This window comes from Notamacropus eugenii, chromosome 3 (genome assembly GCF_028372415.1).
Source record: "Notamacropus eugenii isolate mMacEug1 chromosome 3, mMacEug1.pri_v2, whole genome shotgun sequence".
In the NCBI taxonomy this organism is placed as follows: domain Eukaryota; kingdom Metazoa; phylum Chordata; class Mammalia; order Diprotodontia; family Macropodidae; genus Notamacropus; species Notamacropus eugenii.
Genome location: NC_092874.1, coordinates 309235023 through 309261267, shown reverse-complemented (window position 1 = coordinate 309261267; position 26245 = coordinate 309235023). Strand labels below are relative to the sequence as shown.

The 26245-nt window shown below is 48.0% G+C and overlaps 1 protein-coding gene across 2 annotated transcripts in view; it reads right to left on the bottom strand.

Moving 5' to 3' along the window:
- The window catches only part of CELSR1 (cadherin EGF LAG seven-pass G-type receptor 1), a 152729-nt gene that overhangs the window by 83782 nt on the left and 42702 nt on the right, over window positions 1–26245 (bottom strand). For both annotated transcript variants that reach the window (XM_072596574.1, XM_072596575.1), the window contains exon 2: window positions 14454–15092. In XM_072596574.1, coding sequence (XP_072452675.1) covers window positions 14454–15092 — 639 coding nt within the window. The remainder of the gene's footprint in view (window positions 1–14453; window positions 15093–26245) is intronic.

Genomic DNA, 26245 nt, shown 5'->3' with positions numbered 1-26245 from the left:
TCATCTCCAGCCTCAGAGAGGCAAAGACAACTAAGGGACTTTGGTCTCTCTGCCCAGGAGTGTGAAAAAGTCCTGCTAGACAGGACTGAAAGAGATGGCATGAAGGACTGACCTCCCAAGGGAGGCCCAGCACAATGAGACCTAGGCAGAGGGAGGCAAGTAGCCTTGCCTGCGGCTTCCCCAGCTAGTCTTCACCAGGGATGGGAACTGAGGCTCCTGGTCATCTCTTCTAACATTGGGGGAGGAAGCCTGGGCCTGGCTCCAACTCTGAATGCTTGGGCAGCCTTCACTAGATCATACAATGTCTCTGCACCAAGTTTACTTATATATACAATGAGGGGGCTGAATGAGATGGTCTCCAAGGATCTTCCCTCCCAACTCTGACATTTGGGGTTCCAAGTTTCCTCACCCCTCTAATATTCTTTCTTGTTGTAGCTCTGATGTGCTGTATTCTGAGCTCCTCCCTCTATCCCTGACATTCTGTGTTTCAAGGCCCCTTCCAGCTCTGACATTCCATGTTCATAGGCCTTTCCCACCTTGGATGTTCTATATTCCATATTCCAAAACACAGAACATGGATTCATGTATAAAACAGAGAATGTCAGAGCTGGGAAGGGCCTCAGAACATAGAGCAGAGCTGGAAGAGATCTTGCAACACAGAACAGAAAAGGCCAGAAGAAAGAATTTAGAACATAGAACCTTGCATTTTATAGCTAGAAGGGACTTTAGGGCCTCAGAACAGAATGCAAAAGCTGGGAGGGCTCTTACAACACAGAATGTGAGAGCAGGGAGACACCTTAGAACAAGGAATGTTGGAGATGCGAATGCCTGTGTTCAAGGTTCCTTCCAACTCTGTCATTCTGAGATTTTTTTTCATTTCTTTCCCCTTGCCAATGAGCTCCCTGACCCTCACATACCACGGATGGTCATGTCAACTGCAGATGTGTCTGTGAAACACTCCAGCCATTCTGTTACTCTATCAGGCAAGATCTCAATATCAGGAACTTCTTTGGAGCTTGTGGAAAAAGTGAATGGTGAGAGAGGCCTGAGCTATTTAAACAAGATGCAAAAAACTTCCCACAATACTGAGAATCTGAAAAATCCACTCTCTAAAGGAGGGCCTGGGTCTTTTCTCTCTGGGATGTTCTTGCTGGGCCCTCAAGCCCTTCTCTTCCCAGAGCACCAAATTCAGTTAGTCTGAGAATATGCCAAAGTTGGGCCTTGAGGACAGTGAAAGAAGACGCTAGTTCTCTTGGTCTCAGCAGAAGCTGGTTTTCTCCCGTGACATCCCAGCGCTGGCAAGGGCCCACTGACCTTCATTCACCATGTGGGTGGAGACTATGGCATCACCGTTATCACCAATGTCACTGGCAGTGACAGCGACCATAAACAGATGCTAATTCACAGAGTAGCTAAGGTTGACAGTAGGGAGCCAGCACTGGATGTCTCTGTCTGCCTTTGGAGGGACCCATGAAATGGCCAAGCTGCCCAAACAGGCCTGCTACGAGCAATGCCAATGCAGACTCAGCCAGCAATAAGGTAGAGCCAGTGTCCATGCAAATGAGACAGATTTATGGGAACGTATGGTAACTAGGGACCATAAATTCAGGGGCCCAGATATAGTGGTCACTATGCTGCCATTCAAGGGAACTGTGCATCACTGTGGGCTGTAAAAATTTAGCTCCTGCTGAATACCCAGCAAGAGATGACCAGGGAAATATCTGGGAGTCTACCTGCCAAAACAAACCCAGGAACTATATGAAGACAATTACAAAACACTATTCACACAAATAAAGTCAGATCTAAGTAAATGGAAACATATCAGCTGTTCATGGGTAGGTTGAGCCAATATAATAAAAATGACAATTCCACCTAAATTAATTTACTTATTCAGTGCCATACCAATCAAACTACCAGAAAAATATTTTATAGAGCTAAAGAAATAATATCAAAATTCATTTGGAAGAACCAAAGGTCCAAAATATCAAGGGAACTAATGAAAAGAAATATTAGGGAAGGTGGCCTAGCCCTACCAGATCTCAAATTGTATTATAAAGCAGCAATCATCAAAACCACTTGGTACTAGTTAAGAAACAGAGGGGTAGACCAGTGGAATAGATTAGGTTCTCAAGATACAGTAGTCAATGAATATAACAATCTACTGTTTGATAAGCCCAAAGACCCCAGCTTCTGGGATAAGAATTCACTGTCTGACAAAAATTGCTGGGAAAACTGGATAATAGTGTAGAAGAAACTGGGCATAGACCAGTGCCTGACACCATACACAAGAATACAGCCCAAATGGATATATGATCTAGGTATAAAGACTGGTACTATAAACAAATTAGGGGAGCAAGGAATAGCATATTTGTCAAATTTATGCAGAATGGAGAAATTTTTGACTAAACAATAGATAGAAAACATTATGAAGTACAAAATGGATAATTTTGATTACATTAAATTGAAAAGTTGTTGCACTGGGAAAGAATTTTTGCAGCTAATGTCTGTGATAAAGACCTCATTTCTAAAGTATATGGAGAACTGAGTCAAATGTACAAGAATACAAGTCATTCCCCAACTGATAAATGGTCAAAGGATATGAACTGGCAGTTTTCAGAGGAAGAAATTAAAGCTATCTATAATCATATGAAAAAATGCTCTAAATCACTATTAATTAGAGAGATGCAAATCAAAACAACTCTGAGGTACCACATCCCACCTATCAGACTGGCTAATGTAACAAAACAGTAAAATGATAAATGTTGGAGAAGATGTGGGAGAGTTGGAACAGTAATTCGTTGTTAGTGGAGCTGTGAGCTGATCCAACCATTCTGGAGAGCAATTTGGAACTATGCCCAAAGGGTTACGAAAATGTACATACCCAGCAATATTGCTTCTAGGACTGTTTCCCAAAGCAATCATAAAAATGGGAAAGGGTACCACATATACAAAAATATTTATAGCAGCTCTCTTTGTAGTGGCCAAAAACTGGAAATCAAGGGGATGCCCCTCAATTGGGGAATGGCTGGACAAGTTGTGGTGTATATGTAATGGAATTATTGTCCTATAAGAAATGATGAACAGGAAGACTTCAGAGGCATGAAAAGACTTATATGAACTGATGCTAAGTGAAAGGAGCAGAACCAGGAGAACTTTGTACACAGCAACAACCATAGTGTGTGAGGAATTTTTCTGGTAGACTTAGTACGTCATAGCAATGCAAGGACCTAAAAAATTCCCAATGAACTCTTGAGGCAAAATGCCTTCCACACCCAGAGAAAGAACTATGGAACTGGATCACAGAATGAAGCAGACCATTTTCTTTTGGGTTATGTTTTGTTTTGTTTTATGATTTCTCCCATTAATTTTAATTCTTCTATTCAACACAACTAAAGTGAAATTGTATTTAATAGGAATGTATGTGTAGAATCTATATAAGGTGGCATGTTGTCTTGGAGAGGGAGTGGGGAAGGAGGGGGAGGAAGGGTAAAATCTAAGATATATAGAAGTAGAACACTAAAAACAAATAAAATAATAATTTTTTAAAAAGAGAAATGACAGCTCCCCAGAGTATACTCCCCTCTTGACAAAGGACTCAAAAGTCAAATAACTGGCTGGGAAAATGACCAAAAAAAGGGAAAAAATAAGTCTATAGAAGGTTACTTTCTTGGTGAACAAATATTTTCTTCCATCCTTTCAGATGAGGAAGAACAATGCTTACCACCAGAGACCTCCAAAATGAATATGCAATGGTCTCAAGCCATGGAAGAGCTCAAAAGGGATTTTGAAAATCAAGTAAGAGAGGTGGAGGAAATAATTAGAAAGAGAAATGAGAGTGATGCAAGAAAATCATGAAAAGTGAGTCAACAGCTTGCTAAAGGAGACCCAAAAAAATGCTGAAGAAAATAACACTTTTAAAAATAGTCTAACTCAATTGGCAAAAGAGGTTCAAAAAGCCAATGAGGAGAAGAATGCTTTAAAAAGCAGAATTAGCCAAATGGAAAAGGAGGTCCAAAAACTCACTGAAGAAAGTAGTTCTTTAAAAATTAGAATGGAGCAGATGGAAGCTAATGACTTTATGAGAAACCAAGAAATTACAAAACAAAACCAAAAGAATGAAAAATTGAAGATAATTTGAAATATTTCATTGGAAAAACAACTGACCTGGAAAATAGATCTAAGAGAGACAACTTAAAAATTATGGGACTATCTGAAAATCATGATCAAAAAAAGAGCCTAGACATCATCTTTCATGAAATTGTCAAGGAAAGATGCCTTGATATTCTAGCACTAGAGGGCAAAATAAATATTGAAAGAATCCACCAATCACCCCCTGAAAGAGATCCAAAATGAGAAACTCCTAGGAATATCATAGCCGAATTCCAGAGTTCCCAGGTCAAGGAGAAAATATTGCAAGCAGCTAGAAAGAAACAATTTGAGTATTTTGGAAATACAATCAGGATAACACAAGATCTAGCAGCTTCTACATTAAGGGATCAAAGGGCTTAGAATATGATATTCCAGAAGTCAAAGGAACTAGGATTAAAATCAAGAATCACCTACCCAGCAAAACAGAGTATAATACTTCAGGGGAAAAAATGGTCATTCAATGAAATAGAGGACTTTCAAGCATTCTTGATGAAAAGACCAGAGCTAAATAGAAAATCTGACTTTCAAACAGAAGAATTAAGAGAAGAATGTAAAGGTAAACAGGAAAGAGAAATCATAAGGGACTTAACTAAAGTTGAACTGTTTACATTCATACATAGAAAGATATTTGTAACTGGAGAGTTTTCTCAGTATTTGGATAGTTGGAGGGATTATACACACACACATACACACACACATAGACAGAGACCACAGGGGGAGTTGACTACGAAGGGATAATATCTAAAAAAATAAAATTAAGGGGTGAGAGAGGAATATATTGGAAGGAGAAAGGGAGAAATGAAATGGGGCAAATTATCTCTCATAAAAGAGACAAGAAAAAGCTTTGTCAATGGAAGGGAAAAGGGGGGAGGTGAGAGGGGAAAAGTGAAGCTTACTCTCATCACATTTGGCTTAAGGAAGGAATAACATGCACACTCAATTTGGTATGAAAATCTATCTTACACTACAGAAACACAGGGCAGAAAGGGATAAGCAGGGTGGGGGGGGGATGATGGAAGGGAGGGCCAATGGGAGGAGGGAGCAATTAGAAGTAAACACTTTTGGGGAGGGACAAGGTCAAAAGAGGGAATAGAATAAATGGGGGGCAGGATAGGATGGAGGGAAATATAGTTAGTCTTACACAACATGAGTATTATGGAAGTCGTTTGCAAAACTACACACATATACCTATACTGAATTGCTTGCCTTCTCAGTGGTGATGGGTAGGGAGGGAGGAAGGGAGAGAACTTGGAACTCAAAGTTTTAGAACAAATATTGAGAATTGTTTTTGCATACAACTGGGAAATAAGAAATACAGGTAATGGGGTGTACAAACTTATCTGGCCCTACAAGACAAGAGAGAAGATGGGAATAAGGAAAGGGAGGGCAGATTGGGGGAAGAGGTAATCAGAATGCATGGCATTTTGGGGTGGGGGGAGGGGAGAGATGAGGAGAAAATTTGAAACTCAAAATTTTGTGAAAATGAATGTTGAAAACTAAAGTAAATAAATACACTTTAAAAATAAATAAATAAATATACTCTGACTCTAAAAAATGGAGAGAGAGAGAGAGAGAGAGAGAGAGAGAGAGAGAGAGAGAGAGAGAGAGAGGGAAGGAGAGAGGACCAGGGATTAAGTTATGTCAAGAAGTTCCCTTGTGTATCTAGACTGATAGATGACAAATCCCCAGGCTACAAATACAAACTCCTCTGTGTCCTGGAGAATTCACCTGATAAATTGGACCCTAGTCACAAACTAGGGCTAGAAGTCACAAGTCTACACTGACTGGGGCCACTGCAAGTTTAGAGTGTAGAATCTCTCTGGGTCTCAAGGGAGAAGGCAAGCGTTTTACTCTTCTCTAATCCTAATCCTAATCAATTCATTCTCATTCTCTACAGCAGCTGTTCCAAAACCTCATCTCTCTTCCAGTCTCCCATGGCCTCCATTCCAGACACCTTTTCAGCTAAAGACCTTCAATGAAAAAACTGAGGCCATTCAGCCCAGAGCTCCCTCTCTTCTCTCCTCCTTTCAAGACCCTCCTTCACACAGGCCTCCCACGAAGTGCTGGCCCTTCTTCACAAGGCAGCCCCCTCCAGGTGTGCTTCCATCTGTTCCTTAGAACCATCTCCAGCAGATGACTTCCCACTCTTCCCATCCTCTCTTTTCTTTAACATGTCCAGGCTCCTTCTCTGATGCCCCCATTGGACTTTGGGCATCTTGAAAGGACCATCTCCTTAATCTCAACTTCCTCAGTGCCCACCCCAGGTCCTTTCACTGAGTAAGAACTTAACAGGTAAACACTTGTAGAATAAATGAGATGTGTGTCAATGTAGGCCTTTTCTTTTTCAGGTCCATGGCATCTGCCATGGGTGTTAACTGCATGGAACAGAAGCCTAGAAATCAGAGGTGTGAATGTCCAGTTGGAACTTTGGTCTCACGAAGGCAACATTTTGGCTGGCAGTCACTGACCCTCCCCCTGGGGGGCAGGAGGTAGAAGGGTTGAGCCAACATTCTGAGGATGCTGTCAATACTCAATCTGGGTGGGGGTTCTTCTGTGGAGCATGCGTTCAGAGCCTGGGGCCTGTTCTTTGGAAATACCTTCATCCTCCAGGAATGGATTTGATCTTTTGGAAGCCGCCCAAAACCAAAATTCTGAGCCAAATCTGATGAAGGGGGTGGAGGCCAGGTCAGGGAACACCAGAGAGGTGTGAGATGACTTCTGTGAGATGAGCTCCTGGAACTGACTTCCATGGCTCCAAAGCAGGACCTTGAGGCAGACCCCTAACAGGGGCTCCTCCCAAAGTCTTGGCCCTGAGGCCTCACGGGACCCTGGGGCTGGTTCTGGCAGGGAGGCCCACTGAAGCTGGAGTCTTCCCTTCTGACCAGAGCCAGGCTTCTCCCACAACTCAGTCACCTCCTTCAGCCCAAGGAGGGAGGTGCTATTTTTGTCCTCCTTACAGATAGAGAAAAACAACATTCAGGAGAAAAAAGGAACATGCCTGGGGCCACCCAGCTGGCTTGTGAAGGAAACAGGATTCCAACCTAGTTTTTCCTGCTTTTCCCAAACTCAGGTGGTATCTCAGTGGAACAGAAGCCCCTTTGCTTTGGTGGTATGTGTGTGCTCAGCTACAGGCTTGGGATGTGGTACATGGTGAGCTTGTATCAGGACTGGAGGGACCCCAAGGACCAAAGTCTTACTCAGGGCTCTCACACCACCTTGGTCACAGATCACACCAACATCCCCCTTGCTGAGGTCCATGGGGCAGCCCAAAGAATGGCCAAATCTGGCCCACTGCCCCAGGGCAAAGATGCTCCTTCACCCACATCCCCCTCCTTGAGGCAGCTCCTGAGCCCTGTCTGAGCCACCTGCATATACAAATATACATAAATACATATGGAAACACAGAGAAGGGGGAGAGGAAAGGAGGGAGAGACAGGGACAGAAATGGGGGGGAAGAGATGAAAGGAGAGAAGAAGAAGAGGAAGGTAGAGAAAAAGAGAAAGAAAACAAAGAAAGAGGCACAGGGAGACAGAGACAGAGAGAGAAGGGGAAGGGAAAGAGACAGAGACAATGAGACACAGAGAGGTGATATTTGTAAAGCGCTTGGTCCAGTGTCTCTTCCTAAATGCTTGTTCCTGCCCTCCACCATCCCCCCTCTCCCACCTAAACACACTCAGTCCCACTTGAGTGATGGATGACCTCCTGGCTGGCTCTGGGCCCGTTCTCTCCCCTCTTCCTCTGCCTGCTGAAAAGTCTTCCTGGGGCACAAGTCTAACCTCATCCTGTCTGTCTGTTGTTGTTAAGTCATTTGAGTGACTCTACATGGGGTTTTCTTGACAGAGATACAGGAGTAGTTTTGCCATGTCCTTCTCCAGTCCATTTACAGATGAGGAAACTGAGGCAAACAGGGTGAAGTGACACCCAGGGTCACACAGCTACTAAGTGTCTGAGACTGGATTTGAACTCCTGTCTTCCTGACTTCAGGCCCAATGTGCTATCCACTAAGCCACCTAACTTCCCCATTCCTGTCCTTCTCCCCTTTCCCCAAACCCCTCAGTGGCTCCCTATTACCTCTCATACAAAAGGCAAAGGCCAAATGTGGCCTTCTGGACCCTCCACAGTCGATGCTCACCAACTTTATTTCACTTTATCCCCCTCACACATTGTCCCTGTGCATAGTAGGTGCTTTATAAAGGTGACAAATGAGTGATTTGAAATTGACAATGCCCAGAAATGGGCCCTCAAGGTTCCGAGTCTGCTGCTCCAGAGCTAACCAGAAGGGGAAGGGCCTGGGACCTGGGGGCATTACACCTGACTTGGAATCCCAGCTCAGCCCTTCATTCCCCTGATCTAAGCTCCTTCCTAGCCCTGCCATCCCCTGTTCTAAGGCTCCTCCGACTCTGACATTCTTTGTTCTAAGCTCCCTCTCAGCTCTGACATCTCCTGCTCTCAGGCCCCTCCCAGCCCTGACATCCCCTAATCTAAGGCTCCTCCAGTTCTGACATTCCTTGTTCTAAGCTCCCTCCCAACTTTGACATTCCCTGTTCCAAGGACCCTCCCAGCTCTGAGGTTCAATATTCTAAAAAAGAGGGGAGTCCAGGTGTAGTGAGGAGAATATGGGAGGGGAGGGAAGGGTTGAGACTTGTCAAAAAGCCACTGGCTGATTCCTACCATCTTCCAACACCCACACCCCCACAATTTACAAATACGTGGATTGTTTGTTGGGCAGGAGGGTGCCATGTATTGGGATGTAGTTGGAGCCAGGATCCTGGATTCAAGTTCTGACTGTCCCACTGACTGGCTGCCTGACCTTGGGCCTCTCTGAGCCTCAGTGCCCTCAGGAAGCACCAGAATCAGGGTGTGCTGGTAAATATTAACAACCAGCTCTCTGGTTATTAAAATAAAATATACAGAGCGCACCCTTTGAAGTTCAACCTTCATTACAATGCTTTCTCCCTCTCCAGCACTTTCTTGGTCTAGACAATCACCAAGGCAAGAAATCAAGCCCAAACCTGTAGCACCTGTTTATGTCTGCAAAGGCTCACACTGACCACTTCACAAGGCTATGAGCTCTGAACCTTGATGCTTTAGAAGCATCTCTTTCCTTTTCTACTGACTGTGACCTCTCCTGTAAAATCTACCCCACCTGGAGGCAGGTCCAGAGCACAAGAAGGACATTAGAATAAGAGATATCAGAGGGGGAGGGGTCTGAGAACAGGGGATGTCAGAACTGGGAGGGAGCTTAGAAGAGGGGATGTTGGGGCTGGGAGGGAGTTTAGAACAGGAGATGTCACGGCTGGGAGGGGTCTCAGAGGTTTTATCTAAACCCCTCAATTTTCAGATGGGACCACAGAGGCCCAGAGATGTTATAGGAATAAGGGCCACTAGGAACAGAGCCTTCAAAATTAGAAAGAATTCAAGGGCAGCTAGAGAGCTCAGTGGGGGGACTGCTGAGCCTGGGGTCAGAAAGCCTCATCTCGATGAGTTTAAATCGGACACTCACTAGCAGTGTGACCCTGAACAAGTCACTTAATCCTGTTTACTTCCATTTCCTTGTTTGTAAAATGAGCTGGGGAAGGAAATGGCAAACTACTGCAGTATCTTTGCCATGAAAACCCCAGGTGGAGTCACAGAGAGTTAGACAAGACTGCATAAGAACTGGCCAGTAATCAGCTAGGCATCTGCTACTTGAGGACCAGCTGGGCTCAGGACAGGAGGCTCATTACCAAGTACCAGCCACCTGGGATGCATTTCTTCAGCTATGGAAACTTATAAGAGCATTTCTTAATGGAGGTGGGAATGATGGCCATGGACAGGAAGACTCCACAAGAGCAGTGGGGATGTTGAGAGCACAGAAGACGGTAATCTTGGGACTCAAACTTCCCTTCCCCATTGCCCTGGTTAGAAAGGTATCCTGGCCTTGTGCTATTTTGAAAGACCCCCAATTATTTCAGGAACACAAGAAGAGAGTTGTCAAAAGTAATTTTTTCTAGCATTGAATTCCACTTGCTTTTCCCGCAAGTTAAATTACATCCTTCCTCCATCCAATTACTTACTATCATGTCCCCTACCCCTCCGCTTCCTGCCTCACCGGATGGGAAGGCAAGGCATTCATTCCAAAGTCTCCTTGGGCGTGTTCCAAGCTCAAAACCACTGAGAGTCCCCATAGCTCAGCTTCCCCAATAAGCAGTAATACAAAACTCTTGAAGACAGAGGCACTTTCATCAGGCCTGGCTGATTAGAGTTACAGCCATGGGACCTGAGAGCTTCAAAGTCAAAGGCTGAGAGAGGATGGGGCCATTGTTCTCTGTGGCAGAGTGTTCCCAGGGAGGAAAGCTGATCATATTTTGGGAGCTGACAGGGTTATTCTTGAAAAGCCTTCTCATGGGCTCTGGCCGACCCTACTATGATAGTGCCCCTTCTCCGTGATGATAGATACACACTTTACCTGTCAGTATTCTTCTAAGTAGAGGCTTGGTAGGGAAAGCAACACGGTGGCTCAGTCTGGGGACCCACGCTTCCGATGGGCTACCAGAGAGTATTTCTGGGGGCAGCTGCCTAGTGCTACACATGGCACTCTGACCTGGGCCTTAGAGGCTGGTTCAACCACTCATTAGCTACTCTGCCTTGTGCAAGGGTCCCCCCATCTCTCTGAGCCTCAGTTTCTCCTTCAAAGGAAGAAACAGACCTAACGGAAAGAGAGCTGGACCTAAAAGGAGTCAAGGGACCTGGGTGTGAGTCCCAGTTCAGACAGGGTTGTATGACCCTAGGCAAGTCACCTATTGGGAATGACAAAAAGCTTGCACTAGATACCTCCTGGGGGCCACGTTGGTGGGAAAGTGCAGGGCCAAGCCTCCCACTCTCTAAAAGGGCAGGTTATTGCCCCCCATTGTCCACCATTCCGAATTCCCCAGAACTCAATCCCAAGCTTCCAAGTCATCCAGTTTGGGTGGCAGGCATCCTCTTCTCTTGGCATATTCTAAACTTACAGAAAGGGTGGAAGAAGTAAAGAACCCTGCACTGGGGAGCCAGGAGATCTGGACTGTAGCCAAAACTCTGACATTTAATGGCTTCCCAACAGGGGGGAGGGGATTAGTCATTTATTCAGCCCTCATGGATCAACTATTGAGCCTCAAACCACTAGAGATTCCAACATAAACAATGGGATGTTCCTGCCCTCAAGGAGTCCTACTCTTTCTCAGGAGTAGGGAAGAAGACACACCAACAAGCAAATGAAGAACCTTAACAAAGTGCCAAGTAATTTCTGGAGAGCCAGGAACCCACTGATGATGGGCGAAACTGGAGAATCATGGAGTGGCAGGATTCCTCATCTCTAAAGTCAAGACAATAACCTTGAGTCCCATGCTCCTTATCTACACAGGTGGTTATGATAAAGGGAGCCATGATATCAGGACACCTTTGACATCCCAACATCCAAGCTTGAGCTTTGTGGACCAGGGAACTGAGGTCACAGAGAGAGAGGACTTTCTCCTCCTTGGTATGAGACACTAATTTGATAAGTCTGGGGATCTCCAAGTCAGTGATGGGAAGATCATTGGAATGAGAAGTATCAAAGAAGGGGCCTACAACATTCCCTCCAAATTAGATAAAATGTAATTGGGAAATATTTAACAAAACAAAAATACAACAGAACAAAGATATGGTTAATTTGAGGTTTTCTAAGTCAATATACAGCCCCTCAGGATCCTTATGCATAGAGTGGTAGCCCCCAATTTCTTAGTCTCATGCCACTGATCACATTGACGAAGCAGTCTTCATCTTTGGAGGCACATCAATGGCATCAAGTGCAGCCCATGACCTCCCTCTTCAGCATCCCCACCCAGGTGTCATCCAACTTGAGCATGAAGACCTCTGCAGATAGGAACTCACTAGGCTTCTCAAGCTAATCCATTCCCCTGGCAAATCCACAGAATTAATCTAAATGGGTTGAGCTACTACCCTGCCTCCTGAATTGGTAAAACTAGGTGAGGGGTGGTACCCATCAGTTGGGGAATGGCTGAACAAGGTATGGCATATACATGTGAAAGAATATGACCATACTATAAGAAATGATGAAGGAAAAGTTTTCAGAAAAGCCTGGGAGGACCTGTATGAATTGATGCAGAGGGAAGTAAGCAGGACCAGAAAAACAATGCACACCATAACAACAATGTTGTAAAGATGAACCACTTTGGAAGACTTGGCAACTCTGATTGACACAACAACCAACCACAATTCAAGTGGTCCCATGAAGAAGCATCCTACCCACCTCCAGACCAAGAGCTGATGAGCTCAGAGGGCAGACTGAGGCAGATTTGTGTTTTAGACATGGCCAATGTGGAAATTTGTGGACTATTCGTGTCCACAGATTTTTGTTTTTTCTTGTTTTCTCAATGGGGGAGGAGGAAAGAAAAGTAGAAGGGAGAGAATTCAGACCTGAAAATTAAATGGAAGGAAGGAAGGAAGAAAAGAAGGAAGGAAGGAAGGAAGAAAAACTTAGGAGGCACTTAGGATGGAGGAGGAGAGGCAGTCAGTGGAGATAAATGTTTGTACTCCCTTAATTCTGTTCACTAGGATTACTCCTCCACCAAATTACTTTTCTCTTTCCTTCCTTCTTTTCTGACTTAGAGTGGGAAGGAGGCTCAAAATTCAGGTTGGCAAGGGACTGGGGGAGAGGAGGTAAGCTCTGCGGGCACCCCACATTATTCTGTTGTTCCCCACTCCAGTCCAGCTGTTTCCGATCACTTGTTGAGATCTCCATCAGCCCAGATATTCCTGATCTAGACTTCCCTAACCACTGATCCCCTTCTGGGCTCTCCCAATTCCTGGTCGCCCTCTCTCTTCCTGCTGCTAAATGCCAGCTAAGTCTTTAAATCCACATCCTCTACCAGGCAGATTCCTGTTATGGTGCCGGATAAAACATCCCAGTCCCAGATAACAACAACAAGGTAACTTCTCCTAACATGTTTGTGCTAAACACATCAAACAAGGACATGGAGATATTCAAAAGTTATCTCCGGTATGTGCCAAACACCAGCCTAATCCACCCTCAATGCTCCTTGAAAGAGCAGATTATCATTTGATGAAACGGTCAGAAACTGCTTTCCCAGATGGCCAGTTTCCTCTCACACATTTACCAGGGAGGCAGAAGGTATAGGGAGATGAGCTCTGGATTCAGACTTGGAGGAACCCATATTCAGATATTGGCTCTGTCCCTCACTGCCTGTGTGACCTTGGGTGAATCACTCTCCTCTCAAGGATGATAATTGTTCCAAATTAGACTTCAGGAAACAGACTCTTCCTGCTGGCCTCAAATGTCCATGCTAAGAAAAGAGAGCCTTCTAAAAGCTGCTGAGCCATCCCTGAACACCCAGCCGGGCAGCATGGGGGAAGGGCGAGATAGAAACCAATGTGAAAAGAGCTTAGACTTGATAAGAGATGACCTGGATTTAGGTCTGTCTTTGCCACTTATTCTCTGTGTGATCTTGGGCAAGTCACTTCTGTGGGTATTAGTTACCTCATTCCTCCCAGTTTAAATAGTCTATATTCTTAGATCCCTCCTAACTCTATATCTAATTCTGGTAAACAAAGTCAGAACGACCACCTTAAGGACATAATTAAGGGGGATGGTTTTCTTTAGTCTTCATGTAATCATTGATAGAGAGGAGACTAAAACCTGAATGGGTGAGGACAGAAGAGTCAAGGAAGCATCAGGCTTCCTCTAAAGCACAGTTCAGGTACCACCTGCAGGGTCTATGACGTTGGGTTTGGGTTGTCTTTGAGATTTTTAATATTTTGATAATTGTATTTGAACACAGTGTGTTTCCCCTGGGATCCTGTGGATCTTATTTGATGCATTTCAGAATAAGCTCCTGGAGGATTCTCCATACTACCTGCTTGGGGGTTCCAGGGTGAAGAGCCTCAGACTTGGAGAAGCCATCAGAGACCCTAGTCATCACCTAGGCTCCCCCACTCGTTCTGCAGAGGAGGAAGCTGAGACCAAAGGGGTCTAAGGCAATCCTCCCCAGGCTGCTCATGCAGAGAGTAACCGAAGCAGGATTCGAACCTTGGTCGCCTTCCAATCCACCCCATCACCTGGGCATTCACAACTAGGAAATATCTGCGCGGGGAATTCCAAGCCAGGCATGTGCCTGCGCACCCAGCCCGCTCTCTTCCTCCCCCTCCACAGCCCATCCCCAGCCATCTGTCCACTCAGGTCTCCTTTGCAGGAAGCCCCAGTACCTTGGGGCTCTGCAGCCAGGGTCCCCGCTGCCCGCCCCGGCCCAGGAACCTCAGCCGCCTACCTGTGTAGTCAGGGTGGCAGGCGCAGGTGTAGCCTCCCTCACGGCTCCGGCAAAGCCCGTTGTTGCCGCACGGGCTGGAGTAGCACAGGTCGATCTCGGTCTCGCAGTAGTCCCCGGTGAAGCCCGGAGGGCAGCGGCACCGCAGCCCGCTGATGGGGTGGATGGGCCGGAAGAGTACCGTGGTGGAGCTGATGAAGGGCGCCGAGCTGTCGAACTTGAGCACCGACACGCACTTCATGTAGTTCTCGCAGGGCTCGCGCAGGCAGATGTTGTCGTCGAAGGGCAGCACGCGCTGCGTGGAGATGATCCGCAGGAGAGTCCTGTTCAGGTAGATCTGCTCCTGGAGGGCCTCGGACGGGAAGAAGCGGTTCCGCACGCCCCCGGGCAGCAGCGCCGAGAAGGTCACGTTGAGGATGTTGGAGCGGACGTCCGTGTCGTTCTGGACGTTGAAGACGAAAATGCCGTCGGCGGTGGTGGACAGCACCGCGGCCACGCCCTCCACGAAGAGCGAGAGGAGCGGGGACAGGAACTTCTCCTGCGACATGTTCTCCAGGCGCACGGTGATGCTGTTGGTCAGCATGTCGTCCGTGATGATGGTCACCCGCAGGGTGCAGAGGGCTGTGACGCTGTGGATTCCATCTGCAAGACAGGGAGAGCGGGCTCAGTGGGGAGGGCTGAAATCTGGCCCCGAAGAAGGTGGGGAGCAGTGTCCCTGCCTTCTCTGCTGAGGTGGCGGAACTGGGCGCGCGAGACGCTGCACACCACGTTGGAATGGTGGAAATATTGGTTAGTTTTGCTGAACTGGTTTTGTTCCCCTCACTCTTTTATTTCTGATGATCAGGAATGGGTAGTAATGATGGTGGTGGTGGAGAGGGGGGTATATTGGGAAATGAATGTGACATTAAAAACAAGAAATTGCTAAAAATATTTCAAAACAATTTCCCAAATTCTTCCACCCAGTCTAAATTCTTAGCATAAGTGAGTAAACACACACACACACACACATAATAAAATTTAAAAAAAATTTAAAAACAGTACAGTGCCAAGGCACACATAGGCTGGTGAGTGTGTTTGTAATTCAATCCATCCATCAATCGATTGGAAACATTTTTAACCCATTAATAAAACGTATGCAGCACTCAATAGCCTCCCAAATAATGGAGTTGTTGAGTGCCTCATGGAAACCACCCAGACAGGGCCACAGACCTGGGCTCAGACAGTCTTAGCCTCCAGGGAACTCTGGGCCTAATGCAGAAAACAGGCAAGACGACTGGCTGGGCCTAATAATCTGAGCTTCTGGGTATGTGGGCCAGCCAGGTGGGGTGATCTATGATCCTAGCAGTTGCTGTTGTGACCTTTATACCCTGCATCCCAGTGACATCCCCACACACTCCCATCCCCAGGCTCTGGGGTGGGCTAATAGAGGGTGTGGACTCACAAGGGACCCACATCAGGATTCCATTTCAGGCACTTGATGAGTAGTCCTGGGGAAGATTTGTTTGGAGGCTCTCCCTTCTGTCTAAGGAGCCCAGTGGGATTGAAATCAAAGACTGCCCAAGCTGGAAGAAGCCTGCGGATACCACTGAGTTCAACCCCCTCATTTAAAGGTGGAGAGGTTCCCCTGGAGTCCCACAGACAGCCAGGGACAGAGCTGGGGTTGGAGGCATATCTCTGGCCTCCCTCACTGTGGAATATGAAAGCCTGTCAGATAATTGTGTTAAATTGTGTCATGAAACCACTGGGCTTTAGGGCAGAGAGCAAATTTCCTGTTTAAACGGCACAGAAAGCAGCCTCATTCATCCTTCCCTAGTAGCAACATGTACACTATCGGAGGACAGTGGCTGTTTACAAAACACACACACATACACACTCCCATACACTTACAATACTCTCTCTCACATACACACACACGCACACATACGCACATACACACATACACCACAGATTCCATATTTCTGACTTCCAAAAATCCCTCAACCCTAGGGCTGGCAGGAGACAGCAGAGTAATGTAGAGGGGACTGAGTAACACCAAGAGTCCTGGATTCAAATCCTGAGTTGGCCATTCCCTAACTGTGACCTCAGGCAAGTCTTCCTGTCTCAAGGCCTCAATTTCCTCACCTGTGAGATGGGAATCATAAGCCTCCAGCCAGGGTGCTGCTTCTGATTCCACTGTACAGAACAATGCATCATTTTATGGGACATGCCTCACTTGGGGAGCAATCAGGCTTGGCATAGCCTTCCTTTCCCGAATGCTGCTGCTGAGTCTGACCTGACCCCTGGGAGCATGCCCAGAGCTCTCCCCCTGCCTCCTCACTGCTCAGAAGCCTACCTTCCATGTGGGGCCCTTCCTGACCTTCCCTGTAGGCCCCTGAAATGGCTTTGTATTTTGTTTCCTCTTTCTGGGTTGGGAGGAATGGAAGTCCTCTGAGGGCAGCCCTACCTCTATAATCCTAAACCCAGGATTCCCTCATTGTTCAGCTAACAGGAGCTTCCAGGAGAGAGAAACCAGACAAGAGTGATGCTCATTGCAGGGACCTCTCCCAGATCTCTGTGCCACTCACAATGGGCACTCCAGCTTCTGAGGAATGACAGAAATGTGCCAGAGCTGTTTGCCCTGATGACCTGGAAAGGAAGACCTCCCCCATCCTGCACAGGTGCTGCCTGTCCTTGACCTTGTCAGTAGGGGTTCCTTCCTCCCTCCCTCCAGGGGTCTAGCCAGGAGCACTGGTAAACTGCTGCTGCTGCTGCTGCATGTGGGGATGCTGTTTCTCATAAGGCCACAGAGGGGGCAGGCAGGGAGCTGCAAGCTGGGTTATTAGTATTCAGCACCCATTCTCTCTCTTTGGGCACTGCCAGGGCTGCTCCAGGGGCTGGCACCCACCTCACCCTGCAGCCCATGGAGAATAGGATTGGGCCCCTCTCCTAAGAGCCAAAACAAAGCCTCTCAGCCCTGGAAATACAAAGCTCTTTGAAATAAATAACAGAATAGAGCATGACATTAATTAAAAATAACGAGGTGATCATAAAATTAGACCCCCAAAGAGGTGGAAGAATTCAGAGCCAAGCGAGCATTACAGCATCCACCCATCTCAGTTGACAAAGGAGGAAACTGAGGCCCAAGCAGCAGAGACAGGAGACGAGAACCCAGAGTCAGGAGACCTCGACTCTGCCTTCTCCATCACGTTCTGGGGAAATATGATAAGCCCTGGGCTTGGAATCACAGAACCTCCCTTTACCCTCAGCCCAGTGCCCGAGTTTGATCAGGTGCCTTCCTGCCCCTCCATCCTCCGCTGCAGCTGAGCTAGAAGGCAGTCAGTGGATGGGGAGGGGGATGACGTCTTTCTCAAAGGAAAATCTGGATGAAGGTTGGGAGGGAGTTCACTCTGGTGGAGAGCTCACTACCTCCTCCAGCAGCCCACACACATGCTCACACATTGTACCCAGCTCTGCCCCCCGAAGCCAAGCAGAAAAAGTCTAATCCCACTTCCACATGAATGCAATCACAGTCCCCACCCCAAAGACTCTTTTCCAGATTAAAGGGCTCTTTCATGTGACATCACCTCCAGTCCCCTCATTCTCATGGTTACAGTCCTTGAGTGGCTTCAGGATGTCAGGGTCCCTCAGAAGAAGTGGGGTCCAGCCTAGGCCAGGTTCAAAGCAACACAGCTGAGAAGATCTTAGTCCAACATCCTCATTTTACAGAGGAGTAAACTGAGGCTTAGAAAGGGGATGAGGACTTCCCCCAGGGCACAGAGAGAGCAAATAGTCAAAGATAAATTTTGAATCCAGGTCCTAGAAATCCAGCATCATTAATTACTCCAAAGAGTTCTGAGTCTGGAATAGGAAAGATCTGGGGTCCAGTCTGGCTCTGACACTTATTACCCCTGTGATACATTAGATAAGTCATTTGTCTTCAGTTGAATGTTTCTGTCAAGTGAATGTTTTACAAGATGATCCCTAAAGTTCCTTCCAGGGCTCAGTCTAGGATCCCTCAGTCCAGGGGAGAAAGCACACTGTACTTTGTCCTGAATAATGTATTTGACCATGTAGCAGACCATGCTGGGCTGTGGGGCCCCTCATGATGTTCTCTCTCCCTCCCTTCCTCCCTCCTTCTCTCTCTGTCTCTCTCCATATAATACACATCTCCATATATGTATATGGATTCTCATATGTATATATACATATGTGCATATTTTAAAGACAGGCATTGAAGCTATACAACACTCCCATCATGGGACACATAGAACCCTTTTCTTCTCTGTCCCAATGACCACAGACCTGCAAACATATTCCCACAAAACCAGAAAGCTCACCATTGAGAAGTGCTTATGAAGTAAAAACAGACCCTCTGTGGCTGCTGGGGTGGGGTCCAGGGACTCAGGGCCACCCCAGGAAGGCTGAGGCCCAGTCCAGAGGCAGCCCCCATCAGGATTCCCACCAGGACTCATTCTTCCCTTCTCTCCCCCCCACCCATCCCCCCAGACTGGGACCACCCGAGGTGCCACATCCCATAGAAAGCCATGCGCTGGAGATGGAGGCCTTCCAGGCTTTCAATTATACTCTGGCAGGCCAATGTCCCCACTTCCTTCTGTGGTCACTGACTCTCAGGGCTGCGGTGGGGGTGGGGAGAAGAATCAGAAGCCGAACTGGGGCAGGCATCTCCTCTATAACATCCCAGACCAATGATCACTCAGCCTTGGCTTGAGAACTTTCAGGGATGGGGAGCTTATTGCCACCCAAGGGTGTATTCCACTTTAGGACAGCTCTGCCAATAGAACCATAGAGTTAGGGTTGAAAGGTAGGGAGGCCTTTAGGGATCTTGTAATCTAATCCCCTCATTTACAGAGGAAGAAACTGAGGCACATAGAGATTAATGACTTGCAGAGGGTCATACAGAGAAGTCAGAATCTGAGCCCAGGTCCTTTGACTGAAGGATCCAGGTCTTTGCAGTCCCTCCTGAATCCACCCGCTAGGGCACATGGCCACCATTCTAATACAAGTCCCAGCACCACAATTCTGTGACCCTTTGAGCTTTCCAAAGTGCTTCTGTCATTGGGTCCTCATGGCAGCCCTGCGAAGCAGGTACTGGTATGATCCCCATGTTATGGATGAAAAGACTGAGGCTGAGAGGCAGCCTTGCAGATGTGGAGATGACATCATTCTCTAGCCCATTTTCTTTCCCTCCTTGCAGAACTTCCCAGCAGCAGGCTGAATATTCCAGAGTGGGGTTAGTTTTTTTATTTTTTTCCCTAAATCGCCTACGGGGCTGGGCTGGGGACCCACAGATGCCCAAAGAGAACAACATCAGTGGAGGGCCTCACACAAATGAAAAGCAAGAATAGAAAACATTCCATTCTTGGCTTCTAAAATTAAGAACAGAGAGAGGGGGAAAACCCTTGTGAACAAACAGGACGAAAGCTTTCAAACCCAACTGAAGGGAGAGGCAGGTAAGGAGGAGGAGACACCCAGGGACTGAAAGAGGCACCAAAGACACACAGACGGGTCTGAGAGAGGGGTGGGGGAATCCCCCCAACCCCCAACAACCACACTATAGAATATTAGAGATGAGAGGGCCCTGAGAACAGGGGATGTCAGGGCTGGGAGGGGCCAGAGAACAGGGGATGTCAGGGCTGGGAGGGGCCAGAGAACAAGGAATTTCCTTACTTGGAGGAATATTAGAACAAGAAATATTAAGTCAACAGTATTTATTAAACCCCCACTGAGTGGCAGGCACTGCACTGTTAAGAAGACGAAGCAGAAGAAGGGACTCACAGTCCAGTAGGGGAGACCTAAACTGGGGTTAAGCCTGGAAAGAAGGCACCACCTCCAAGGGGACCTGGATGACCTCTGCCACAGAGGGATTTGGCAGGTGCTCAGTGCCAGGAGGCACAAAGGCCTGGGACAGTCCAGGCAGAGGCCTGAGGTTGGAACCAGGGGAACCCTAGAACCTTAGATGGAAGACCTGAGTGAGTCTTGGGGTCCAGATAGGAGGAGATTGGGCCCCAAGAGGGGAAGGCGCTGGTCCTGATGCCCCAGGTCAGACACCGCATGGGGCTAGAGAGAGGCAGACAGGCTGGCTGGGTTTGGGGAGGAAAGTGTTAATCTGCTGGTAAGCAGCTGCTGTCACACCCTGGGGTGCCTTTGGGCTATTGGCTCCAGAGTAAGTTTTCACTTGTTGTTACTACCCTTTGAAATGCTGATTAGTTCTGACTAACCAGGGACCAGCACTCAAAGGCTCTAATCCTGGAAAGGCTTGGTTTAGAAGGAAGAGAGCAGGGCCTGGAAGGCCAGGGAGGGCGGACGGGAGAGAATGGTTCTCTCTGGGTTGTCAGCAAAGGTGCCAAGTCGCCCCCACTCCAATCCCTCAGCTGAGTTGGGGGTCTAATGGGGAGCCAGAGGCAGGCAGGGGCTTCTCCGACAGACGGGGAAAGGCCTCACCCAGCCCTGACTGGGAATGGTCCCCATCAGCCTCTCACACGCAGCACATCCAAAAGGAAGTTCTCCTCTGTTCCCCAAATGTATCCCACCTCCTGCAGGAGCCCCTCCATTCTTCTAGCCACACAGGTGTAGCCGCCTCTCCCTCTTCCTCCACTCCCCAAGCAGCCCAGCCCCAGCCTCCTCCTCCTTCCCCCCACCCACAGCCAAGCCCTCATTACCTCTCGCCCACAGAAATAGCCTCGGATTTCTCTCCCTGCCATCTCCAATCCACAATGCACAGCTGCCAGATGGGCATTGCTATGTGCCTGCCTGGTCCAGAAACCTTCAGGAGTTTCCTCTCATCTCCAAGATAAAACACATGTTCCTTATCCTGGCATTCAGAACCCTCCATTAACACAACAAGCATTTATTAAGTGCCAATTGTGTGCTAGTTGTCTGCTTTTCAGCCCAATCTCATGGTAGGCATGCCATATGGTGGAGAGAGGCTGGACTCTGAAGCCAGAGGGCCAGGGTGGGAGCCCAGTTGTGTCCTTCCCTTGCTTCCTGTATGACCTGTCTTCCCCTCCTCATTCCACATCCCTTACTTTACTTTGCCTTTTTGTATTGAGTTTTCCATGTTCATACATTCTCTCCAGATAGAACAGAACCTCCCTGAAGGTGGAGACTCTTTCGGTTTTGTCTCCATACCCCCTGTGCCTAGCCCACATTAGTTCGAGTTGAATTGAATTGAATGATCTAACTGTAAGCTCCCCATGGTCAGAGCCTGCCTGCCCTCCCAGCTGTCTGGAGCCCTGAACCCGCTTTCTAAGTGTTTGCAGAGCTGGATCCAAGGACCATAAGGTGGGGCACAGCTGTGCTCCCCCCCTTCAGGTTGAGCACCCACCTGCCCTCCTGACTAAAGAGAGATAAAGCTGAGCTGCCCAGTGCTGTGAGCAGAAAGGTTGAAGAAGGGAGCTCCTTTTCTGGTTGGAAGCCCCCAACCTCCCAGAGGCCAGAGGCTGGCCAGGTATTCTGGAACTGAGCTCCAGCCCAGCCAGCCAGCAAGCAGGGTGATGGCAGAGGCCCACTATAAGACGCAGGCAGGTCCTAACCACAGTCTGTCTCAAGTTTGGCTTAGGGAGGGGCTGGCACAGAGCTTGAATTCATGACCATAGTGGAGAAGGATGTGGGGGGGGAGGGGGGCTACTGGGGCCAATTCATGGGAAGCTCTCTCAGATGGTGTGGGAGGCCAGGTGTCACCCCTGCAAATCACTCCGAAAGGGTTTGGAAAAGGAGGAGGGTTTTAATGCAAGGCAGGCAAGCTCTGGGATCCTCTGAAGTCATTAATCCAACCCTCTCAGGCCCAGGGGGGAAGAGTCCAAGGTCACACGGCAGGTCCTGGATATATAGCCCAAGGGTATCCAACAAGGACTTGAGGGCCTACCATGTGTCAGACACTGGGCAAGGCCCAGAGGAGACAAGGAAATCTTCTAGCCCTATCTAAATAACTAACAGCTGTATTACTATTATCATTGAAGACTGTTACATTCTATTGGAGAGATGTGTCTGGAGCACAGATAACTACATACAAGAAATCTGTAAAGAAGTGAATTGTGGTTAGAGGGAGGGGGAGGCTAAAAACTGGGGGAATTTAGGAACAGTTCAGGAGGCAGCCACTGGGATGAACCTTGAAGGGCGAAAAAGTGAAGGGGAAGAGGCCAAGCCAGGGCACCAGGGACCACTCATACACCTGGAGCAGCTAATACGAGGATGGAAAATGATCTGTAATCAGCCTGGAATGGACCATAGATCATCAGAGGACGTGCAGTCAGTGAGATTTAGTGACCTAAGGTAGCACTTTGGAAGATCACCAATCTCAAGTAGAGGCCATTCTGTTGCATGGGGGGAAGCTTGGGTCAGGTGAGGGCCTGCACCTCGGAGGGAGAGGAGGGCTTAGATGGGAGGGAGAAGACTAAACTGGCTTTCCTGCCACTAACCACTGACGAATATCAAGCTTGTGATTCACCCAGACTCCTAGAGCATCTTCCAATTGCCCGGGGCACCTTGCTGGGCTTCCTTCACCCAGTCCTTTTACACCGAGCAGTTCCCAAGGACAAAAGTAGCTATTAGCCTTGGCAGGAGTCTGGGAGCAGCTTCTCCAGCCAGGAATCTGGGCTTATTGAAGGAGGAATTTGTCCCAACAAGGCCGAGACTCCCAGACTGGGGGGACAAAGCAAACCAGCTGCTTCCTCTGGTGAAAATTAGGCACTAGGGCTCCCTTTGGAGAGAGGCCCAAACAAAGGCATTCTGAGTACCTGGTGTCCAGGCTAAGGACCAGGGAAGGATGGGGGGGTGGTCTCTGTTCTGAACTCTCCTTGTTCTCAGTAGCAATAAGGGAAATGGAGTTCAAACTCCTGAGGCACAGAGAAATGGGACCAGGCAATCACACTCTAAAGGACTGAGTTCTATAACAGCAGGGCAGTCTGGTGAAGGCCAGAGTCCATGGAAATGTAGGGGGAAAGATGCAGACCAGTGCCTGGGGGTCTGAGGGCCCTTGGACCATCCAGCAACAACCTGAAGGGTAGAAGACTTCCTGCTGCTTGGCTCCAGAGGCAGAATGGAACCCAGCAGTGTAGGTCCTTTTGGGGTCTAAGGAAGAATTTCCTTCACTGAGAGCTGAGAGTGCAAGGGCCTGCTGTGAGAAGAGGCCAGAACACCCTGGTTGGGGAGGATGCAGAGGAGATACCTGCTCACGTTCAGGTGGAGCCAGAGAGCCTCTGGGCTATCTGCCAGCCTTGGGATCTGGAAAAGATAATGTCAGCGCTCCCAACAGACCTAGACTGCTGGGCACTTTCCCCTCCAGGCAGCACCTTTACCAGGCAGCTCCCCACACCATTTCTGCCTGCTCAGTCTTAGGACTTGTGGCTAGAAGGTGCTTGGAGGTTCAGTTCTCTTCTTTCTCAGACCAAATGCCCAGAGCCCAGGGTGTAGCGTCACAGGATTCCTGATTGAACCTCCTCGTTTTACACGTGAAGAAACTGAGGCTAGAGAAGGGACAGGGCTTGTTCAGGATCTCAGGTAGCCTATCAGCAGCCAAATCTAGATTAGAACCCAGGCTAGCCTGAGAAGTAAGAAGCTACATCCCTCCCCACCCCAAGTGCCAAGGGCCCAGAATCTTCACCCTGAGAGCTTCTTTCCTTTGGATTAAACATCTTGCCACCTCCCCTGACAAACGCAAATGATTCTTCCCACTGTGGGTGCCTGAGGTCTCCCTTGACTTCCAAAGCCCATCCAATCCCATCTCTCATCACTGCCTAGAACAGCCCAGTGGGGCAGAGAAAGGCATAATATGTGGTCCAATGGAGACAGCTTTGGAGCTGGAGCTGGGGTCTTGGGTTCAAATGCTGTCTCAACTATTACCACCTGTGTGCCCTTAGGCAAAATCCTTTAACCTCTCCGAGTGTGCTTCTAGCATGCATTTTTACATGTTTGTATTGTATATGTATGTTTGTATACACACATAGACACAGATACATATTTCACTTTAAGGATTACAAAGTACTTTATGTATGTTATTTCTCTGGGAGGTTAGTGGTCTTATCATTGCCTTTTTACAAATGAGGAAACTGAATCTTAGAGAGGTAAAATAAATTAGCCAAAGTCACTCAACTAATTCAGTATTTGAGGCAAGATTTGAATTCAGGTCTTCCTGACTCCAAGTTTAGCATGCTCTCCACTGGCCACCCAGTTCTGCACCTGCTCTGCAACTCTCAACTCAGAAGATTGCCTGGGAAGCACTGAGATGTCAAGTGACTTGGCCAGGATCACACATTAAGTGACAGGACAGGATCTGAAGCTTAGACTCCATGATAGGGAGCAAGGATTTTAAAATGCAGAAAGCAGAGCCCCAGTTCTGGAGAGCAAGGCTGCCATGTTGCCAGGCACAAAGCCAGAGAACCCAGGACAGGACTGAGAATCATGCTCTGGCCTCAGAGTAGAAAGCCTGAGCCTGCCTTCTCCCCAGGCTTTCCTCCTCCCCCTCCTCCTCCCAGTCTGAGGGCACAGCTTCCCAGATTGCATTAGGGTCTTTCTAAGCTAATGGAGAGCTCAGACAAAAGCTTTATCTAATAATGACTATCCTGTTATTAAGTGATTAGGGGATGCCAGGACCGTGTCTTCGAGGAATGGGGGAGACTTGAAAGCTGCAATCAAACCTTGGCTTAGCAGAGATCACAGCTGATTTAAGCTGCTGCTCATTCCTAATTAGTGGCTTAGCCTCCAGAGGCCATCTTTAGAGAGATCTCAGACAGTAACCTCCTCCTCGCTGAGACCTGACCCATTCTTCAGGGATTGCCATGAAGACACTGGATCTAACCCCTGGGCTACCTGGCCAACCTGGCTTGGCAGGTGTGTGAGGCAGCCAAAGGAAGAAGAGGGTCCCCAAGGCCCAAAGCTACCAAGGGCTTCTCATGACTCCATCAGGATGGGAAACAGGGAGCTGGCACAGATCGAACACAAGCATTCCTCACATTTAGGATACATGATAAGCTCCTTCCACCCTCACTATTAAGGAGAGAAGAGACCAGAAAGTCAAGTGGTGTCTGGGCCCCGAGTTCGGGTAAATGAGAATGTAGGTGAGTTCTCTGGCTTAACTCATTCTGTTGTGTAACTGGCATTTGGAGAAGAGACCCAAGGAACGGAAGCTGGAGCTTATGTGATGGAAGCCATCATGTCCCACAGATGAGAAAGCTCTCTGGAGGGCTGGATGAGATGTCCTCTAAGGTCCTGAAGGTTCCTTCTCACTCTAGACCCCTGATTCTATGAAACTCCCCCCAAACATGCCCTCTGAGGCAAGTATTTATCATCATCACTGTTCCTCCCCCAGGGTCCTTTTAGGGGCTCAGGGAGGAGGAAGGGAGAAGCCCATGCCCAGGATGGACAATTAAGGAAACGTTCCCATTGACACAGTTTAGGGCCACCAGCCCAGAGTGGGGGGGTGGGGGGGTGGGTTTATAGGCCAATTAAAATTTCCTACCAGTAACTTAATTCTTCCAAAGTAAGCAATTACTCTCTGTTTACACCCAGCTGCACTGAAGGAAGGGCCCTTCTTTCGACCTAGGACAATGAATGGCCAGATGAGCCCAGCTCCCAATTCTTCTATTAATCAGAAACAGAAGAAATGCCCTCTGGGAATGGGGAGGGAGGGCTTTGCTGTTTAATGACCACTAGACATGGGATGGGGGGTGCTTTCCCACGATGGAGCAATGTTTGTAACTATTAACCGAGTGAAGGTTTTTCCTACCCAGCCAGCTCCTGGGCAGATCAGGCTGATCTCCCTAGGGGTAGGTAACTGACTCCAGACCCATCAAACATTT